General features: G+C 39.6%; 1 protein-coding gene across 26 annotated transcripts in view; it reads right to left on the reverse strand.

Moving 5' to 3' along the window:
• Nucleotides 1-22,396, reverse strand: part of nrxn3a (neurexin 3a) — a 433,709-nt gene that overhangs the window by 2,967 nt on the left and 408,346 nt on the right. For 7 of the 26 annotated variants that reach the window (XM_045718466.1, XM_045718470.1, XM_045718469.1 and 4 more), the window contains 2 exons: nt 17,783-17,873; nt 1,557-3,656 (listed from right to left, as the gene is read on the reverse strand). In XM_045718466.1, coding sequence (XP_045574422.1) covers nt 2,701-3,656; nt 17,783-17,873 — 1,047 coding nt within the window. In that variant the 3' untranslated portion in view covers nt 1,557-2,700. Of the gene's footprint in view, nt 1-1,556; nt 3,657-6,765; nt 7,317-17,782; nt 17,874-22,396 lie in introns of those variants that run through there. The other 19 variants (XM_045718494.1, XM_045718498.1, XM_045718491.1 and 16 more) reach the window with 13 other exon arrangements.

A 22,396-nucleotide genomic window follows, 5' to 3' on the forward strand; every position in this document is an offset into this window, starting at 1 on the left:
CATAAAATACTGTATATCAGCATTAGACAGGAAATTGAGAGTACTCTCTTTCTCTCTCTCTCAATGCAGTGGTCTAGACAGACAGTAAAAGGCCATTCCTGTCTGAGAATCCCATTGAGGGCAAGTGGTATTTCTCACTGTTGGCACACACCGTACATCAGGTCTGGGATGTAAATCAAGTGTCTCGGACGTCAATCCCAGTTTGGGATAACTGCGAACAAACAAATGGGAGCAAGGCTGCTGCACGGTATAGCTTTAGGGAAATATCACTGATCTATCGCTGTACAGAGTGCTAATCTTCCTGGCAGACAGATTTCAAAGTTTACAGAGAGCTAAAGGGAACCCAAAATGACTCAACCAGTATTAGTTAACGGATACCCCTCAAAGTTTACTTTTGTTATGCCTTGGTAACAGTATATTATGGTATGAGGTTAGGATAATTACTGTAACAGTAACATGTGTACTCCATTGTGGGGGATGGTGTAGTATCCTGAAAATCCCAAATCAGCAGTTAGACAAAGGAAATGTAGATGTACACTAAATTATAATTGACAAACACAGAAATGACTAAGGCCTATTGAGTTACATGAGGCTTTATGAGAAGAATGGAGAAGGTCACTAATATGTATTGCCCCAACTCTCTAACATAGCCCTAATGTACACACATATTAATTGAGCTTACTCATTTAGTAATGAGCTTAACACTTGGCCGCGAGAGGTAAAACGAGAGAGTTCAAAAGCAGTGACTTGAAAACACGTTTGGGAAGAACATTTTATTGCAATGCAATTCCTGGGGGGAAAAAGAGTATGAAAAAAACATGAAAACTCATAGAAAATTATATCTAAATACTCAACAACAACAAAAAAGTTAAACAAAAGATGACAGAAAAATCTAAGTGTCAATGATTATGAACAATCTGGACATATTCATAAATTAAAGGGAATTATAAATCATGGTAAAAAAATTACAAAAAATATATGGAAACTATATACAAAAATATTTTTACAAAAAATATGAAAAGCGAATGATTTGACATGATTGTTAGTGTCCAGACCTGGAGGTAAGAATCACACTGTGTTTCAGGAGGTTGTCGGAACTGCGTCTCTGCATCCATCCGTTATACTCTTCTTTAATATAGCTTCTCTTTATTTTTTCAAAATAGAAATAACACTAAAATAACCCAGAAGAACAAGAAAGCCTTGGTACATTTAAGATTGGGCGTCTTGTATTTGATTGACACTTCAAGTGGCCAAATATTCATGCAACTTAAAAACATCTGCGATTAGATCTCTATCCTAACAGTTTCTCCTTTCTTTACAAAATATGTGTATGTTCTCAATGCTTCAAAGTCTTTCTTCATGTCAGTTAACAGTTATGGATTTTTCTTCATGAAATACAGTGATAAACCATATGATCATTCTGTACAATAGAAGTACTAGAAAATTACAACTTAGATGGTATGTACAACATCTAGCACCTACAACATACAACGGCTATAATGTAATAAAATTTGTAAACAAAATTGTTTGTTTGACACAGTTGACTGTGACAAGAATTCACACTTTTCACGTTAGATTTATTTCTGTATAGACATCTTTAACAGTGTTATAGTACTGCATTCTGTCCTCAATGGGACAGCTCCATAGAAAATAGAACAAGAGGCGATGAACCAACACACAGAGGCCTGCAAAAGATACAACCAGCACTGGCTGCAAACCAATATTAGTCCTTTTTATCGTCAGGGATAATCACATTTTCTTTGTTTAGGTTTTTAGGGAACAAAATTAAAAGAGTTGTGTAGTCCTGATGATGAAGTAGTATAACGTTTGGCCTTGGTGAGAACTGGACTGTTCAAGCAAAGTTGAACACTGTATATTGTACTGTACTGTACTTTACTTGGCTGTCGCAGTAGGATGGGCATGCATTACAATCAGTTGCTTTTTACCGAGACAAGAAAAACCGACCACTTCTCGCCACGATCACGTCAGAGTCACTCTGTCCGTCCGTCACACAATGAGAGTAATCAGGTCGAGATCAGATGACAGAGTTATGAAATCTGAAGAGATCCTAAGAGATCTGTCCTTAGCCATTTGAGCTCACTTGGTTTCATTTGATACATAAAGTAGTACTTGTTTTTTTTAAACGTTTTAAGACACCACACGTTTATAATGTATAAACAATACAAATTAGTCATATCTTTTTACGACAGGAGTCAATTTTTTTCATTGACTTTACAATAATCCTTTTTATCCTGACCCACTCACTCTTGTTAAGCACTACATGTCGCTTACATGCTGGAAATGGTCAAGATATATGAATATCTTCATTTTGTACAGGTTTACAAAAAAAAAAAAACTAGAATTTACGTTAAGGATCACATAGCTCTAAAAGTCACTTAGGATAATGATGCAGTAGCCGTGAAGTAGTTCTACACTGATTACGTCTCCGACCAGATAGAAGAGTAAGGTCACTAAAGTTGCTATTAGCCTTCTCGGTATGCTTACAATAGTAAGTGTGCTTTATATTACAGAACATGTCATAGTTCAACCACTCTGCACAGCATGAAGTAACAGTTCCATTTTTACCATCTTTCGTCGTCGCAGCTCCTTAGAAGGTAACTGTTAAATAAAGTTCTATATATTTCTTTCCCTTTCTCTTCCTCGCTTTCTCTCTCTTTTTTATCTCGCAACGTCCGTCACTCACACGTAATACTCCTTGTCCTTGTTTTTCTGTTTTACTTTGCTGCCTTTTGCGCTCTGCTGTTTGTCCTTCATGACGGCTCCATTGCTCTGCGTGGCCGAGTTGGTGATGTAATTCCTGCTCTCGTCCACCTGGTAGGAGCCCTCGTCCCTGTTCCTGTACTTATACATGGCATACAGGAGGATGAGGATGCACAGGGCGGCGGCCGCCACTATCCCGACGACCATCCCGGTGGTGCTGCTAGACTGGCGGGACACTTCCGGGGGTCCCGGGACTCGGTTGACGCCGGGCTGGGTGGGCAGGGCTGTGGGTACATTACGGAACATGGGGGAGGTTATTACAGGAGCCCTCTGCTTGGTGCTGTCTACCTCATAGGGTAGTGTGGGCAACGGGAGCAACACTATGTCAGGCTGGGGTTTTAGCTCGCGGTTATTCATTTTGCCGGCAGGCAGCTTGGCGGGTGGCGTGTGGTGCAGGGTTGCGGTGGAGGTGTAGCGGCTCTGGTCGGGGGCTAGCGGCAGCGCAGCGGTAGTGGTAGTCCTACCGCGGTCTGAGGACGGTTTGTTAGAGCTAAAGTCCTTGGTTTCCCACTTGGGCGCATGAACTTTGTAGCCACCTTCAAAGGCCGACGTGGACAAGGTCTTATCTGTTACCAAGGAGAAGGTGGTGTAAAAATCTTCATCATCAGTAGGGGGCAGGTTAGAGTTGAACGCTTCCCCTGAGCCATACCCCGATATCACCAAGCCATCATCATCATCATCACAATCATCGCTGCCTCGATCCGACAAGCAAGGTACCCCCGCCTCAGTGGCCGTGGACAGGGACTCTTTGGTGGGCTCAATAATGGTGAGGGGTGGGCGGAGGGTTGGGGGAAGGGGGATGGAGGGTGCACGGGTAGCTACAGGGGGCAGCACTAACGGTTCCTCTAAGAGTACTGGGATCACTAATTCACCTCCTAGAGGTAGAGACAGAGAAAAGACATGTTAGAGAGCAGTAAGAACGTCATGGCAACTACACACATCTATCACATTCATCCAAAATGGAAAAGAGGTCAATAAAAACAGAACACGATACTGTACGAAAACAAAATAAACATGTACATGCACTGTACTTACTGTACCTACATTACACAGCTTTAAATAAGAACAAAAATGCCACAAAACGGAATAAAGGGTCAACTAAAAAGGTTGTGCATCAAAAGGCTTCAGGGGGTGTGAGGGTGAGCCAGACAACGTGTAATCAAAGAAAGCACTTAAGAATACATAACTATTAGGGCCAACATAATGTGGATTTACCTTTTAAATAATATCCTCTCATATCTGACACTGAAGTTTTCATGTAGCTAATGTATATTAACAATATTCCTATTATATTAAAAACAAGCAGCATAGTGACTGAAATACACTGAACAAAAATATAAATGCAACATGTAAAGTTGAGCTGAAATAAAAGATCCCAGAAATGTTCCATACGCACAAAAGCTTATTTCTCTCAAATTTGTTTACAACCCTGTTAGTGAGCGTTTCTCCTTTGCCAAGATAATCCCGCTACCTGACAGCATGATCATTACACAAGTGCACCTTGTGCTAGGGACAATAAAAGATCACTCTAAAATGTGCAGATGTCCCAAGTTTTGAGGGAGTGTGCAATTGCAGGAATGTCCACCAGAGCTGTTGCCAGATAGTTTAATGTTAATTTCTTGACCATATGACACCTCCAACGTCATTTTAGAGAATTTGGCAGTGCGTCCAACCAGCCTTACAACCGCAGACAACATGCATGGCATCATGTGGGCGAGCGGTTTGCTGATCAACGTTGTAAACATAATGTCCCATGGTGACGGTGGGGTTATAGTATGGGCAGGCATAAGCTACGGAAAACAAACACAATTGCATTTTATCAATGGCAATTTGATTCACAGAGATACCGTGACGAGATCCTGAGGCCCAATGTCGTCCCATTCATCCGCCGCCATCACCTCATGTTTCAGCATGATAATGCATGCCCCATGTCGCAAGGATCTGTACACAATTCCTGGAAGCTGAAAATGTCCCAGTTCTTCCATAACCTGCATGCACACCAGACATGTCACCAATTGAGCATGTTTGGGATGCTCTGTTTCAGTGTGTTCCAGTTCCCGCCAATATGCAGCAACTTCGCACAGCCATTGAAGAGGAGTGGGAGAACATTCCACAGGCCACAATCAACAACTTGATCAACTCTATTGAAGGAGATCTGTCGTGCTCCATGAGGCAAATGGTGGTCACACCAGATACTGACTGCTTTTCTGATCCACGCCCCTACATTTGTTTTAAGGTATCTGTGACCAACAGATGCATGTCTGTATTCCCAGTCACGTGAAATCCATAAATTAGTGCCTAATGAATGTATTTCAATTGCGTTATTTCCTTATATGAACTGTAACTCAGTAAAACTTTGAAATTGTTGCATGTTTATATTTTTGTTCAGTATATTTATAATTCTACAATAAGATACGTGTGACGGACAGAACCACATGTCCAAGCTGGCTAAATTACTATACAGTGTCACCCCCATGGAAGGATCTGGAAGGATCTGGCTCCCCAGTCGGCCCCAGCCTCTCGCCTTTTGAATGGCTCTATACAGCTTCCATAATGGCAGGACCTCAGGGCAAACCAATGGCAGCTGAATGTTCACCCTCTAATTGCTTATCTGTGCATGTGTCATGTACCCTTGTGTGATTTGTGTTCGGCGTCTGTGGCATACCTGCGTGACTATTTGTGTGCATCTGCAACATAACTTTGTAATCAACTCACAATGTGATGTATGGTAGCATGCATCACTGGAGGGTTACTTAATAAAGTTACACTTGCACAACTCAATTCAAGAGCCGTTTTTTCTATAACTCTCATTTTATTCACTCCAGCAAAAGAGGCCTTTAGTGAAAATGGTACCAAAATCAATTACGCGTTAAATTATGGTTCAATAGCGCTTTACAGTTTCTAAAAAATACACAAATGCCATGTGAGTATGCATATTGAATAATTAAGAAACAACAGGTCCTTTCATATGCCCACTAATTAACTGTAAGTAATGAGTTAACGTAAACAAATGATCCTCCAGCCGATTAAAAGACAAAAATCTGTTCATTATGTTTTCTCATTGACCCTGATTGTACACTTCTACATCTAACAGAATAGCTCAGACTCTCTTTCTCTGTCTCTCGCTCTCTCTCTGCACTTCAGAGAGCATTGTTCTAACTATGAAGTAAGCCAGGCAAATTATTTATCTCCCAGCAAAATTGTTCCCAGCTTCAAACTAAGTAGCTCATTAAAAACCTAACAAAAACTACACAGGAGCAATAAAGAGCTTATGTAGTGATTAAGGCTGCACTGGGAACCGAGAGGTTGGAATTAGACTTGCAAATTCACACATCTTGCCGGCACTTACGGAAGAATGGTGCAAAAGATGACAAAGCTAATTTAAGAGGATGCCGACAAAAAAATGTGCATTAATTGTGAGTGCCTGTGTGCGTGTGAGTGTGAGTGTGAGAGAGAGAGAGAGAGAGAGAGAGAGAGAGAGAGAGGGGAGGCCAACATATGAGGTAACTAATCCCATCGTTTTTCTAAAGGATTAAAAAGGATTTTGGGAGAAAATATGGTAGTATCCCATCACATGCTGAGTTTCGTGTTGCATAAAAGGAGAGTGTAGATGGTCTGTTTCTCAAAGGCATATGGTGAACATTCAGGGTGTCATTGCAGCTGCCAAATTCCACTGCCATCAAGGTTTGTGTATGCACTTGTGTATATCTTATTACAAAGCACTACACATTGATGCAAAAAAAAATCAACAACAAAAAAATCAAGCCAAACATACGATTATATTGTATCACTCACAAGATACGGCAAACACTATTACGTTAAACATTCACAAGCTAAGAGCACAGTTAGATCTATTAAATAAAGATTATCTACATATTCTACCAAGCAAATGTTAAACAACGCAAGTCAGTTATAAACATCATAACAGCCCACTAAAACATTATTCAAGGAAGAAAGCATACCACATAGTCTTTGTCAACTTACATCAACAAATTGCCCGCATGATTTTGGCATGAAGAAAAAAAGTTTACAAAAGAAAGTTGTGTAAGAATGTTCTTGGCTGAGTATAGTTTTGTATAGATAAAAAATCATTTAGCAATTGGACTTCTCGTTTAATTTATCTTTAGACATGATGGTACAGGGAGGCAACAACACATACATCCACACCACATAACATGAAAAATAAACTTCACCATAATTCTTTTTTTTTTTTTTAAATCTTCAATAAATAATCCAGTTTTTACAAAAAACTGTACATCTATAAGTTTTTGCTTTAATAGACTTCTCAATAAATATCTACATTCTATTAATTGTAAGTTTTTGCTTAGTTTGTATTTGTTCTTTAGTTTAGAATGGATGGATGACTGTCCATATTTTAACATCGCTAAAGAGGGGGAGGGGAGGGGAGTGACAAGGGGGAGGGGCCTATGAACATACTACAGAGGAGATGAGGATGATGAGGGTGATAGTGTAAGTCAGTTGCCATGTCCATGTAAAGGCAGTACGAAGCGGTCGGGCGGCATTAGAGCTTTTGGCTGTAAGGAAGGGATGGGGATATACAAACAATGAGCATATACATGCCCATCTACAGAGAAGAACATAACTCTAATAACACTGACAGTCTGACAAACCCTAAACTGCAACTTCTTAGCCATGCAGTTTTTTTTTGTAAGTAATTCATCATTCAATAAAAAAAGTTTAATTGTTTATCAAAATAGCTCTAAAAAATAAATCTGAAAACCAAGGAAGATATCATATGGATCTGGAACCGCTTCACCAAATATTGTGTCAACTTTAATGGACTTGGTTTTGACAAAATGGAGGATACCTGGAAGATTACTATATGTTTTGTTTTTCATGCTTGGATTATTAAAAGAAAAGCAGTGGTCTAAAAGCACACAGTCCATTCGCTGAAGTAGTTCCAAATCCTCAAAAACGAAGTAAAAAATTCAAATGTATTCTACAAAAAATTATAAAACTGTTCCAAATATTCAGTGGTCAAAACGAATGTTTAACCGAAACTACGTAATCCAACTATGTAATCCAAAAAATCTAAATCATAACAAAATGGTCATATATCAATTTGAATGTTTCTGTACAAAAATACGAACGGATAAACTATCAAATAATAAATGTCCATATAAGATGATAGAACAAAGCCATTTAAATTTGCACACACTACAACCAGATGCACACACTAGAAAACAGACACAGTCGAGAGGGGCAGTCGGGTGGTGACTTTCCCTCTGTCATGTGTTTTGGATGACAAATATATCTGTTTATGTTAGTCTTAAGACATGGACCCGGCGTGCAGTCTGGGTGTATGTCAGAGAGAGAACATACTGTCTGAGAATGGGTTAATATTTTTTTGGTTGTACTGCAAGATGTTGATGCATGCTTAAAGTAAGTTGCATTTAGGGAAAGTAGAAAAACAATATACGGCAAGCTGGGGTCAGGTAAAGTACGACATCAATGGTTGAATAAGGTCAGAGAAGTATAGGAGCCAGTTCAACCAAGGGCTGTAGGATTATAGGAATGAAATTGACCCATAATTATGTATTATACCGTAATTGATTGAAAAATAAATTATTACATTCAAGATAAAACTTGAAGGAATTTTGATTCCCACAGCCTTTCGTTTCACAGCTAGACAGAAATAGAGAGGAATTCCACAAGACTCTTATTATGTATGTTTTCTGAAGTTATATGCAAACTGAATGTATCTCATGAACGCTTTAAAATGAGGATCTCAATAAAGTAAGGTAATCTCCGTAGCAAGACTCCTTGGTCATAACATAGTTAACATTGGGCACACACTGGTTGAATCAACGTTGTTTCCACGTGATTTGAATGAAATCACGTGGATCCAATGTGGAATAGATGTTGAATTGGCGTCTGTGCACAGTGGGTTTCTTTATCATCTGTAGTTTCACCAGGAGCTGAACTTCATTGCGAAGGAATTCTGACCCACACGTTTAATAATCATGTGAATGTCATCCAGCTACAGAGTGGTGTACAGTGGGATACTATTCTTGTGGACGCAAATCATCGCATCATAAAAGTATGGAACGTCAAATGGAACATTAATATTGGCATGAGGGTAAAATATCCCTTCCCGGAGAGAGATAGAAAGTATCTTGCGAATGCCTGAGAAGCACTCGGAAGAGAGACACAGGCGCTCTTATCTTGTAAAAACAGACAGCACTGTAGACAGCAGAGGAGGAAGAGGACACTTTGACAGATTTCACCTATAACAGTGTGTCTGAAGCTGGTGCTTGATTTCTTGATTCCCTTGTGTAGTGCAGAGAAAGCTACAGAAAGATGGGAGTGTGTTCATATTCTACTTGGAAGGAGAACCATAGAGAAAAGCATAAGGTGGAAACGATCCATCACAATGTCACATTTTGGGGTTAAAGGCCCAGTGCAGCTAAGAATTTAATTTTGCTGTTTTATATATATTTCCATACTATGAGGTTGAAATAATATTGTGAAACTGTGAAAATGATAATACCCTTTTAGTGTGAATAGACCACCTGAAGTTTCAGCCTGTTTAGGTGGGCTGGAGTATGGAACTGCCAGGTGACATCACCAGGTGATAACTAGACCAATACGAAAGAGAGTTCCAAACCTCTCTGCCAATACCATCTCATTTCTGTTTTCCCCTCCACACTCAGACCACTCCCAGGCAGTCTTAGGAAAATTCTTGATTGAGAAATTGCTCTTTGCTAAGAAGCTATTTTTGTTTATTTTTGACAATTTCAATTGAAAACAATCACAATAAGGTACGTAATTGCTACCCAGAAATGATATCATACTGAGATCAAAACAACTGCATTGGACCTTTAAATAAGTGTGCTTCCTGATTCATATCGAAAATCATATGTGGGACACAATCTATCGTAATGCCAAATTATAGAGTTAAATAAGTATGCTTTCTTATTTATATTCATATAGAAAATCATATGTTGGCAACGATCCATAATAATTCCAAATTATAGGGTTAAATAAGTATGCTTTCTGATTTATCAACGTTCTATACTTACCTAAGGTGCATAAACATTAAAACCTATTATTAACTTAAGTGTCTAATTCCTCTAATTGTGGCCTACCTGTTTCAATTTAGACCAGAACTTTGTGAATGGTCTTCACTTACTGCCACGTGAGAGTTGAGTGTCCACCTCAGTGTCTAGCTGATGTAGAACTACTCCAACCTCTAGCAGAGCCTTAGGAGTCCTGGGTCCTTAGTCCAGATCTGCCTCTCTGACACCTCTGTGAGCTGGGCCACAGTCAGAGAAGCGTGTTGTCTGGTCCATATCTATCACCAGGGATTTACTACCTGTCTGTCCTGCTTCAGGACACACTCTGCTAAAATGGGGCTGGCTAGACATAGAGAGGCTCATTGAATTGGGCGTTAAGAAAGACGTGGCTGCCGTAACACGTTTGATCCACTGACTACAAACAGAATACTGAGACAGTGATTGGCTCGGAAGAATCAGAGAGATCAGTGTGAGGTTCAAAAAGATCAACCCTACTGTATGTTTTACACATCAGCTTAAGGTTTCACCGGTCATTTTACACTTGCTATTCTCTTCAATCCTATGCAAAATAATAAACCAATACCATATACTCACCTTTGTGCTAACATGCATACTGTATAAGAAATCAGAAGCTATTGATACCTCATAAAGACTATGATTATCTGAAGTGGTAAATGTAGAGGTTCTGATGAAAATGATAGTGGTTTTAAACTGTGGCTGTGCCATTACTTGATTATGTGTAATCACCCTCTTCACAGTGATGATGTAGGGTCATTCAGGTGGGTTTACTCTCCCTGACTGACATCACACTCACAATCTACAACCAGAAACCTGGAAGAGTGGACATGTTGTGAATCCCAGAGTTGCCACAGACTCTTCTTCCATCAATAACAGGTTATACCTGGGGATATACTGTTGAAGTCGGAAGTTTACATACACCTTAGCCAAATACATTTAAACTCAGTTTTTAACAATTCCTGACATTTAATCCTGGTTGAAATTCCTTGTCTTAGGTCAGTTAGGATCACCACTTTATTTTAAGAATGTGAAATGTCAGAATAATAGTAGAGAGAATGATTTATTTCAGGTTTTATTTCTTTCATCACATTCCCAGTGGGTCAGAAGTTTGCATACACTCAATTAGTATTTGGTAGCATTGCATTTACATTGTTCAACTTGGGTCAAACATTTCAGGTAGCCTTCCACAAGCTTCCCACAATAGGTTGGGTGAATTCTGGCCCTTTCCTCCTGACAGAGCTGGTGTAACTGAGTCAGGTTTGTAGGCCGCCTTGCTCGCACACGCTTTTTCAGGTCTGTCCACAAATGTTCTATAGGATTGAGGTCAGGGCTTTGTGTTGGCCACTCTAATACCTTGACTTTGTTGTCCTTAAGCCATTTTTCCACAACTTTGGAAGTATGCTTGGGGTCATTGTCCATTTGGAAGACCCATTTGCCACCAAGATTTAACTTCCTAACTGATGTCTTGAAATGTTGCTTGAATATATCCACATAATTTTCCTCCCTCATGATGCCATCTATTTTGTGAAGTGCAACAGTCCCTCCTGCAGCAAAGCACCTCCACAACATGATGCTGCCACCCCCGTGCTTCATGGTTGGGAAGGTGTTTTATGGCTTGCAAGCCTCCCGCTTTTTCCTCCAAACATAACAATGGTCATTATGGCTGAACAGTTCTATTTTTATTTCATCAGACCAGAGGGCATTTCTCCAAAAAGTACGATCTTTGTCCCCATGTGCAAACCGTAGTCTGGCTTTTTTTATGGCGGTTTTGGAGCAGTGGCTTCTTCCTTGCTGAGAGGCCTTTCAGGTTATGTCGATCTAGGACTCATTTTACTGTGGATATTGATCATTTTGTACCTGTTTCTTCCTGCATCTTCACAAGGTCCTTTGCTGTTGTTCTGAGATTGATTTGCACTTTTCGCACTAAAGTACGTTCATCTCTAAGAGACAGAACTTGTCTCCTTCCTGTGTGGTATGATGGCTGCGTGGTCCCATGGTGTTGATACTTGCGTACTCTTGTTTGTACAGATGAACGTGGTACCTTCAGGCGTTTGGAAATTACTCCCAAGGATGAACCAGACTTGTGGAGGTCTCAAATTTTTTTCTAAGGTCTTGGCTGATTTCTTTAGATTTTCCCATGATGTCAAGCAAAGAGGCACTGAGTGACATCCTTTTCTGGAATTTTCCAAGCTGTTTAAAGGCACAGTCAACTTAATGTATGTAAACTTCTGACCCACTGGAATTGTGATACAGTGAATTAGAAGTGAAATTATCTGTCTGTAAACAATTGTTGGAAAAATTACTTGTGTCATGCACAAAGTAGATGTCCTAACCGACTTGCCAAAACTATAGTTTGTTAACAAGACAATTGTGGAGTGGTTGAAAAACGAGTTTTAATGACTCCAACCTAAATGTATGTAAACTTCCGACTGCAACTGTGTATATATATATATAATTTATAAATCCAAAAATGGATTGCCCCTTTAAGTCTATCAAACGTATGCAAGTTTGAGCATGTGTTCATTAGGCCTATGGATTTTTTTTTTTATCAGCATGAATATGATTGAGCAATAAAAGCCCCACTTTAATTTCATAGGCTGGGATCCGCACTATGCAGCTGTTGCAAGAGTGCATTTTTCACTGGCTGTCCACTAATTTCAGAAACAAGGAGTGATAGGCAGTTTAAACTTCTTGAATTCAATCATTATTGGGTTCAAATACACATTTCGATTTGTGAAACGCCATCCACAACATCCACAATCCGTAAGACGCAAACAGTAAAATGAGAGAGCAGCAGTGTGATTCACATCAATGCTCTATGTAGATATCAATAATAAGTGATATCCGTATCGCCGTAGACTACACCACTACTGTCATCCTTACCTCCAAGCGTTTATTCAAGTTGGATAATCTTTGGATGCCTACAGCAGTTGCAACATTGGAAGACATAGCTTGGACTGTAGCCTACAAAAGCCTATTCCTGCTCTTTTCCCGCGATCCATCAAACGCATTTGGTGTGTCATCATAGTGGTCTCTGACTTGTGATCATACTTGCTCAGGTGGAACAAACTTAAACTTGCGCCTTTTTTCAATGCTGATTTGAATGTCAAGAAAACAGAGAAGTCTCAAAGATTTTTTTCTCGCAAACTTGGTTTCTGAATTGAAAAGTAATCCTCAAAGTAATCATCTAGTTTTGAAAAAGTATCTGTAATCCACGGACAATATTTTTGCTGGTAACGTAACAGATTACAGTTACCATTTTTTGTAATTGCTTACATGTAATGGATTACATGTAATCCTTTACTCCCCAACCCCTGCGCACACAATATCATAAGGTAAGATTCAGCATAGAGTTTGCTTTAAGGCTGTCTAATTAAGTTTCTGTCCGCGGTCTTTTAACAGCTCTACCTCGTCAACACTATGTCTGTAAACAAAAACAGGCTCTTCTAATTTTAAAGCGATGCATTTCAAATGTTGAACAATTAAATTCTGGTGTTGGCAGCTACATTAACACTGCCAAATTCACTGGCTTAGCAGTTTAGAGTCGTGAAAACATTATTAATTTGAATGCCAGTGGAAAATCACTGTTTACTTTAAAGCACATTTTTTACTTTTCCTGTTGAAAAACAATATCCCACCTATAAATACACACACTTAAGGGTAAAAAAAATTATGTTTTGAGCAAAATTGTGTTTTTTAGACCCAAGTACAAACTTCACGGAGTAGGCCATTCAAGGAGTTGGTCTGATGGTGCCCTCTGATGTCATCGGCCTCCCCCTTGCTTGAGGAACAATAGAGGATCAATAGAGAACGAAATATGACCCCCCCCCCCCACCACACACTTTTGTGCAATGTCAGAGGATACCTGGACCACCTACTGAGATTCAGCCTTTTGATAAGTAAATCAGGAAATAAATGAGCTGAAAAGGAGACTGGAGTAGAACTTTAAGACTGATGCCAAGGAATTTCTTGGCTGTAAGCAGTGTTACATTCCCAAGTTGACATTTATTTGAATTAATCTTGTCCTGGAAGCAGAGCTGAGCGATAAAAAAATTGGCTATATATCATCAAAATGTATGGAAAAAAATGTGGATTTTTGGTCTTAATTTAAGGTTAAGGTTAGGGTTAGGCATAAGGTTAGCAGTATGGTTAAAGTTATGGTTAAGTTTAAAATAAGATTTTATGACTTTGTGGCTGTGCCAACTAGTGACTACATTGCAGAGCTGCCTCCAGTACATGAGTCATCCCAATAAATGCCAACCTGCGTTACATTCCATGTCAAACGCCATCTTTAATTGCTACAGTTGAATGGCGGGGCGGTTGCATCCTCTGTCTTCACTTCGCCTCCTGTCTGTCTGACAGAAGTTTGTTCAGCAGTGTATCTGTGTGTTTCCACTATGCTGGAAGCTTTGGATCAGCAGGCTAACATAGCCTTTCAGTGCGTAGACTACCCAGGTTCAAAGTATACGTATAGTAGGCTTATAATAACTGGCTAGTTTTGTAAGTATACTGTAAAATAGATAATGATTGCCGGAAAGATACAGACTTTCCTTAGCTCAGCCCTTACTCCTGTTATAAAACATGTCAATGAACAGGGAGGTGAGGCTTGTCTGAAACACTGCCATGGATAGATGTACGAGTTACAGAGCTAATAAGTTCTCTGGAGAGCGTTTGCACTTTCCTATTTGATAAGTTTACCTTCTTGTCTTTTAAAGTGAAATACGTACACTGTAATTGTTTATAACCCTCAGAGAGACGACTGAACCGAGTGCATTTGACACCGTTTTGGTGGTTGAGTGAAATGTCTAATGCTATTATTAATGTAGATAATCATATGAATGCTTTATTCATCACACTGCATGATGTTACTGTTGTCTTCAGTCAACAGCTGGTTGTATATAGACTGTGCTAGAAATGAACACTACCGTGACGCTATCATTGGAATAACAGGTTTAGAGTGTGATGGTATTTAACCTCCCTATACTATCAATTAATCAAATGTATGAAATTAGTTTAAAATGTATGTTATTATTAGCACCAGTGTTATCCGTCTTATGGAATTCCTTTAAGGGAAAGGGGGGATATCCAACAGTTTTACAGAGAACAGAATCACATGACAACACCTCCAGACAGAAACACAGACAAACGGACAGACAAACAGACAAAAAAAGACAGACCAAAAACAGACAAGTGCAGAACAGAGAGAGAGAGAGAGAAAGGATGTCGCAACAGGCAATGTCGCTAAGACCGTAAAGATGGGTGCGGAACTCAAAGTGACCAGAAGACAAACCAGCCCAGTTAGCCTAAATGCAGGGTTAGGGGGTCCATGCTATGAAGAGATAGAGGTCACCAGGTGGTGACCAGGAAGAGAATGGGTTGATGTTGAGTTAGCCACTACTGTTAATACATGCTACAAAATGACTGCTGGAGAGCAACTCAAAAGAGAAAAACAGATATACTTTTGTGGCAATAAAATTATTTTTATGCCATCTGCATTGAAATAAATTTAAAGGCAGAACGGCTTGGCAAGGGAGGGGAGAGGAGAGGAAGGGAGGGAAGGAGTGAAGGAAGGGACGGGGGCTAGGAAGATATCATTCTTCATACACAACTGTCTTTTGTTACATATTACGGTTGCCTGCTTGAGGCCATAGAAGTTGATGGCAAGAAAATACTTTGTTGCCTTTTATCATAAAAAAATTGAAATGTTTTCTCCAAAAAGCCTCATGGCACAAATGCTCGAAAAGAGATGAGGGAAAAATTGTTTTTAACCACCGAAAATTCATGCTGCACATGATGAGGCGAGACAACAGGAATGTCGTATTTCGGATAATTGAAGACAATGACTCAAAAACAAAACAAACAAACCGAAACCCAAGAGACCTGAACATACAAGACGGCAAATAAAACAATTAAAAATGAAGAAAAAATACTCACACATGCTTCACTCACAAAAAACAACAATGACGACAACCCCAAGCGTAAAAGAAATATTGAGACCACGGGTATGTAGCATGCAGCTGTCCACGTCAACTGATGTCGGGGTAAGAATGGTGTGAATTTCTGTGTAAACATATGATTGGATGACTGGGGCCCTGACAATATCTGTCTACAGAAATCCGGGGAGCTCATAGGGCTACAGTACAGAGCAGACCTGGGCTCTTTTACACTGCTATCTCTTCCAGGAACTTTGGGAGGACTTGGGATTGATCTTTCACAGGATGATGATCAGCTTTTCCTGATAACAGCACAGGCTGAGAAATGTGAACCCTCTGTCAGTTGTTTGTCATGTGACCAGGTGCTGTAGGCCTACCTGAGATACATTAACTATTCAATCAAAAGCATTATACGGAGTAGTTAAAATACTTCACGAAAGTCACTGCTGTACATTGTCTGCACCTGAAATATATTCTACCTTTGCCGCATTTCAAGTTTCTTTACTTCTTATTTGCCTCATTCAGAGCCACAAATAAAAGCAATTATAAAGGACTTGAGGTAGGTGTCCCTGCCATACTAAACAGCCAATGTGCTTTGATTGATGTTAGTAGAGGTCTTTTTCTTTTTCACCTCATTACAGACTGCCTTAATGTGACAAGGTTTGTATGTTTTTTAAAGCATAATATCTGAGCACTAAATATGCTAATTCTCAGTCTCTTTAACACCTATGATTGAATTTGCAGGAGGTAATGTAAAGGATAGTGTGAAAGCTAATATGTAATGGACCATTACTGAATGTTTATCAGAGGAAAGAAAATCACACCCAGTTTGCTTGGCTCAAAAAGGCTGAGTCATTCATGTAAATAACTGAAGCTATAAGAACATTTTGACTGACTACCTGGCTTATATCTGTAGAGTACCAATATAAACTGTCGAAACTTGTCAAAAGTCAAAGTCGATAGTTTTCATCTTTATTTGGGAAGTAAACATTTTAGGCGAAATTGTTGTTTTGGTACACACAGTTCCATGACTGACAGCTGGTTAGTGATATTTTATTCAAACAAGAAAAAGCAATTCCCAAGTTCTCTCAAAAAGCTTAGAGGAATATGACTTGGAACTTCTAAGTTAGCTCAATATTCTATTTTTCATATTTGGGTTGGAAAAAGACAGCAGGATAACATGTTAACCTAACCTTGAAGCAAAACTATATAAAAAATAAAAAAATCGTACACAGAAATTCGATGATATCTGTTCTCTATTAAAAAATGTTTTAACAAGGCAAGCCTCTAAATATGGAAGAAACAAAAATGAAAAACAAACAAACATTAAAAAAAAAAACACTATTTCAATTCCTGCTAGATATCACAGTAATTTCGCTGAAAGCAAATCTTTAAGAGAATCTCAAAATGTATCATGAGTCAAAATGCAAGTCAGTACAGTACCACATGGCAAGAGCGCTGGACCCAAACACGGTATGATACATTTTGAAGCATCAATGGCACATGGCACATCTCCATACTAATTTTGTATCTTTATATTAAAGTATTTACATTTTTCTCTCTCATTCAAAGCTGAGAGGACAAAATTTGTATGTGTTTAGGTGACCATGTTTAGGTGACCATGTTAACCACTTCAGAGGACCCCATGGGCATGTGTAACTCATAAATCAATGATGTTTTCTATTGATTTTTGAAGCAACATAATTGTTTTATAATGTGGATAGTACTTCATGACAGATTTGACTATTTTCCACCTTGGTATATATATGTGTGTGTGTGTGTGTTTATGTCATTTAGTCAGATTTCTTAACAAATCTCCAGTCTTACCCAATATTCTGTCTAAGTGTTGAATGATTTGTCTTATTTTGTTATAGTTCCCTACATTTAGTTTCTATTTTTGGAAGTTACACTTTGTGTGTCCATGGGGCTGTGATGCTTAGAGGATGCAGTGCTTCATCCTCAGGTGTGTATGGAGTGAAAGAGCAGGGTGAGAGCAAGCAGAGGTAAACTAACCTAGCCCACCTGCATGGCCAGAGTCGCACTCCTCCAGGTCCTCGTCATCACTCGAACACTCTGCCGACGACACGATGTCATCCGTTGTCTGCTTCATTGGCCAAACGTGTGAAGAACAGAAAAAGGAAAAAAAAAGGAACAAAGACAAACAGATACATACACAGGGACACACACAGACACAGACAGGAAATGGACACAAACACACAGACAAGAAGATCATTAGTTTCAATGTTCAGCTTTTTTCCAATGTCAGAGGACAATATACAGTAATTGAAGATGTGACATTTCATAAACAATCTTTAATGTTCTATTGCCTTACAGCAAAAGCTTTGGAATGAGAGGGGAAATACACAAAGGTTTTTCACATTCCATTTGCTTCCTTGAGTTCATATCCGGGGCAAAGTAAACAACAAAAATCCAAACTCCTCTCTGAAATGAATGCGTTATACTGTACAGCAGTTCATTTCAGGCAAAGTAGAAAAACAAAAGTCAAACTCCTCTGTGAATTGTATTATTGCATTATAGTTCTGATCTGGGCGGCGGCCAGCTTTCCATCTTTTACTCTTTACTGCATGGGCAGTCGGGTAATTGAAAAACTTCTGCCGTGTTTATCAAAGCCTTTCTTTCAAACGGCTGCCATAATATTTCCCCGGCGACGTCTCCTCATCGCGGTTGTTAACTCGGCCCAATTTCTCACCCCTGTCCCCTCCATCTTACCCTCTCAATAGTTTGCATGGATTTTCATTACTATAGATCATGGCTATCGAGCGGGGCAGCTCAATCGTAGCGGCCCGATCATTGACAATCTCCTGCACCTCCATCTCTGATTTATCTCTCCTCTCCCTCTCACGCTCGGGCCGCACTCGTTTTTCAACCCCAGCGTTTGGCATGTCTTTATTAGTAGGAGATTAGGAGGGGGATAAAATAAACGTTGTCATGGAGCAGCTTTATGAAATTATAAATATCAGGGGGAGTAATGGAGTCGTCAGGGGTTGGACAGACCAACAGCACCGTAAATACTGTTAGGGCTGATGGGACTGTAAAACACACACACACACACAAACGCACGCACGCACGCACGCAAGCACACACACGCACACACACACGCAGAGGAAGGCCCTAAAAATGGTCAAAGACTCTAGCCACCAAAGTCATAAATGTTTTCTCTGCTACCGCATGGCAAGTGGTACCTGCGAGCCAAGTCCGGGACCAAAAGGCTCCTGAACAGCTTCTACCCCCAAGCCATAAGACTGATGAACAGTTGATCAAATGGCTACCCGGACTATTTACATTGACCCCATTTTTTTTGCACTGATATTCTTGCACTGGCTCTATGCACACTCACAGGACTACCCACACACTCACACATACTACACACACACACAACACACACATCTATATTGACGCCACACACACACTCACACAACACACTTTCACACTCTTTACATACGCTGCTGCTACTCTGTTTATAATACTGAACAAAAATGTAAACACAATGAAACAATTTCAAAGATTTTACTGAGTTACAGTTATCATATAAGGAAATCAGGTCCTGGGCTGGTGTGGTTACACGTGATCTGCGGTTGTGAGGCTGGTCCGGCGTACTGCCAAATTCTCTAAAACGAGCGTTTGAGGGCATAAAAAAAATGAACATTGAATTCTCTGGAAACAGCTGTGGTGGACATTCCTGCAGTCAGCATGCCAATTGCACACTCCCTCAAAACATTTGTGGCATTGTATTGTGTGACAAAACTGCACATTTTAGAGTGGTCTTTTATTGTCCTCAGCACAAGGTGTACCTGTCTAATGATCATGCTGTTTAATCAGCTTCTTGATATGCCACACCTGTGTCAGGTGGATGGATTATCTTGGCAAAGGAGAAATGCTCACTAACAGGGATGTAAACAAGATTGTGCACAAAATTTGAGAGAGAAACAAGTTTTTTGTGCATATTGAACATTTCTGAGATTTTTTATTTCAGCTCATGAAACATGGGACACTTTACATCTTGCGTTTATATTTTTATTCAGTATATCTATCCTGACTGCCTTGTCACTTTTACTCCTACTTACATGTACATATTACCTCAATTACCTCAACTACCTCTTACCCCTGCACATTGACTCAGTACCGGCACTCCTTGTATATAGCTTCATTATTATTATTTTATATTTATTTATATTTTTGTTACTATTGTCACGCGCGCAGCGGGATTGAAGTTCCACATCTTTATTTTAGTGGAACTTAAAACAAACCAAGAAACGACCAACGACCATGCAGTACTGAGGTCACTCTCTCAGAAAACAATATCCCACAAAGCAGGTGAGAACAGGGAACACTTAAGTATGATCCCCAATTAGAGACAACGATAATCAGCTGCCTCTAATTGGGAACCATACTCAATCCCAAAACATAGAAACAAAATGACTAGAACACCCCCCTAGCCACGCTCTGACCTAAACATCATGGAGAACCAAATGCTCTCCATGGTCAGGGCGTGACAACTATTTCCTTTTTTCTTCTTCTTATTAGCTCTTTTTTTTAACATCTTACTTTTTAATTCTGCATTGTTGAGAAAGAGCTCGTAAGTAAGCACTTCACCGTAAAGTCTACACCCGTTGTATTCGGCGCATGTGACAAAAGTACAATTTGAGATTTGTTTGTCACATGAAATCTACACCTGGCCAGAGAGAGGGTGTGTGTGGTGGGGAGAAACCCACGCACACACTCACGCACGCACACACATTAAAAAAGTTTATAGTGGAGTAAAAATTATTCAAATGCACAAAGATGAATAAGCAGGCATCGAGGGCATCCACACTGGAGTGCTGTAAAATTCGGCCCTTCGGTAAATATGAAATTATTCATTGAATTTATATTTAGTGTGGAAAAAGACTGCTTGCCGTCTTTCAGAGGGAGGAGATCGCAGATGCGAAAAGCAATGAGAAAAGTAATTGACTGATTCCTAGGAAAAATGTGAAATGATCTCCGATTTCGCAGTCAAATGGCTAAGAATGACAGTGCTTAATGTCATAAACAACCCAACGCCTGGCTCCCTCCATCCCCTTTCACGGTGTTAAGAGTAATGCCAAAGCTGTCTGCAAGCTTACTTATGTACACCACTGCATATAGCGATATTTCTCTTAGACACATTAGTCTGAAGCCAAAATCAATGGAGTCTGTAAGTGTAGAATTACACCTCTTATCTAGGAGTGTAAGTGAATCCAGCCATGGCTTGCAATGGTAGTCTATTTTGGTATGTGTCAGCGTTAGAACACACGCACGCACACACACCCCTCCTGGATAAACCGGTGGAAAAATCGACAAATATACATGTGCCCTAGGCGACTGTGTCCCACTGGCGTCAGGTTTACCATATCCCTCATTAGAGAAGAATACTGCCAAGAGTGCTGGCTGCACCACAACATGTCACCACAATGTAGGTTACCAAATGTTCCCAAAAACACATATTCAACTTTTCTTTGTAACTATTATGTAACGCCTACTATATAAGTACTGTATGCATTTCTTTAATTTTATTATTATTATTATTATTACAATACATTGTGGTTGATTTGTCCAGAGGGGGGTGACAAAAGACAAGAAGGGATATTTCTCATTCCCTCTCCAATGTCACCTAAGAGATGTACATACCCATCTCTTCACTCTCACTGCTGTCTGACAACATGTTAGCTGCCAATGTACTGTATCCTACATTTCATATTTGAAAGGAGGAAAAAGGGAGGGAGAAAATAGCCTAATCCCTGCCATAACAACGCGCAAATATATCTCGACATGGTATAAGTCTTCTATCAGTCTCATATGCTGGCTCAATCCTTTCACTCAGTCCATCCCAGGTCTGACAGAGAGGGAGGACTCCCTATTGAACCTCTGTAGAAGATTAGCTCTATTCTGATGTGTCCTCAAGCCTTAAAGGAGAGCAGGCTTCACACTGGCCCACTGATAAGCAAATCCACACAAATCCTTTTCAATTTATTTCAAGTCTCCAGGAAATTAAGCATTTTTCAGAGCGCAAACATCTCATATCAAGATGAATCTGTCTATTGATTTCACGCAACATTTGTCCCTCTGAAGCGGAGGTGAGCTTTGGATGTCAGTCTGTCTGTGTGTCTGAATGTCTGAGTGTCTGTGTGTCTGAATGTATGTATGTATGTATGTATGTATGTATGTATGTATGTATGTATGTATGTATGTATGTATGTATTGTATGTATTGTATGTATTGTATGTATTGTATGTATGTATGTATTGTATGTATGTATGTATGTATGTATGTATGTATGTATGTATGTATGTATGTATATGTCCATCTACAGCACAGGATAATATAACTACTTGAAAACCTGCACTAGCAAAGCCAACAAGGAAGGAAGAAATTAAGGAATTAAGGAAAGAAGAAAATAATGAAGGAAGGAATTAAGGAAATAAGAAAGGAAGGAAAGGAAGGAAGGAAGGAAGGAAGGAAGGAAGGAAGGAAGGAAATAAGAGTATTTTGACCAAAGATGGCCGAGCTAAACAGAGTCATATCGGTCTATCACTGTACTAAACATACAGTGTTTGGTGGCTCACAATCTTAGTGATGAAAAACCACAGC

Source organism: Salmo salar, chromosome ssa01 (assembly GCF_905237065.1).
Source record: "Salmo salar chromosome ssa01, Ssal_v3.1, whole genome shotgun sequence".
Classification (NCBI taxonomy): domain Eukaryota; kingdom Metazoa; phylum Chordata; class Actinopteri; order Salmoniformes; family Salmonidae; genus Salmo; species Salmo salar.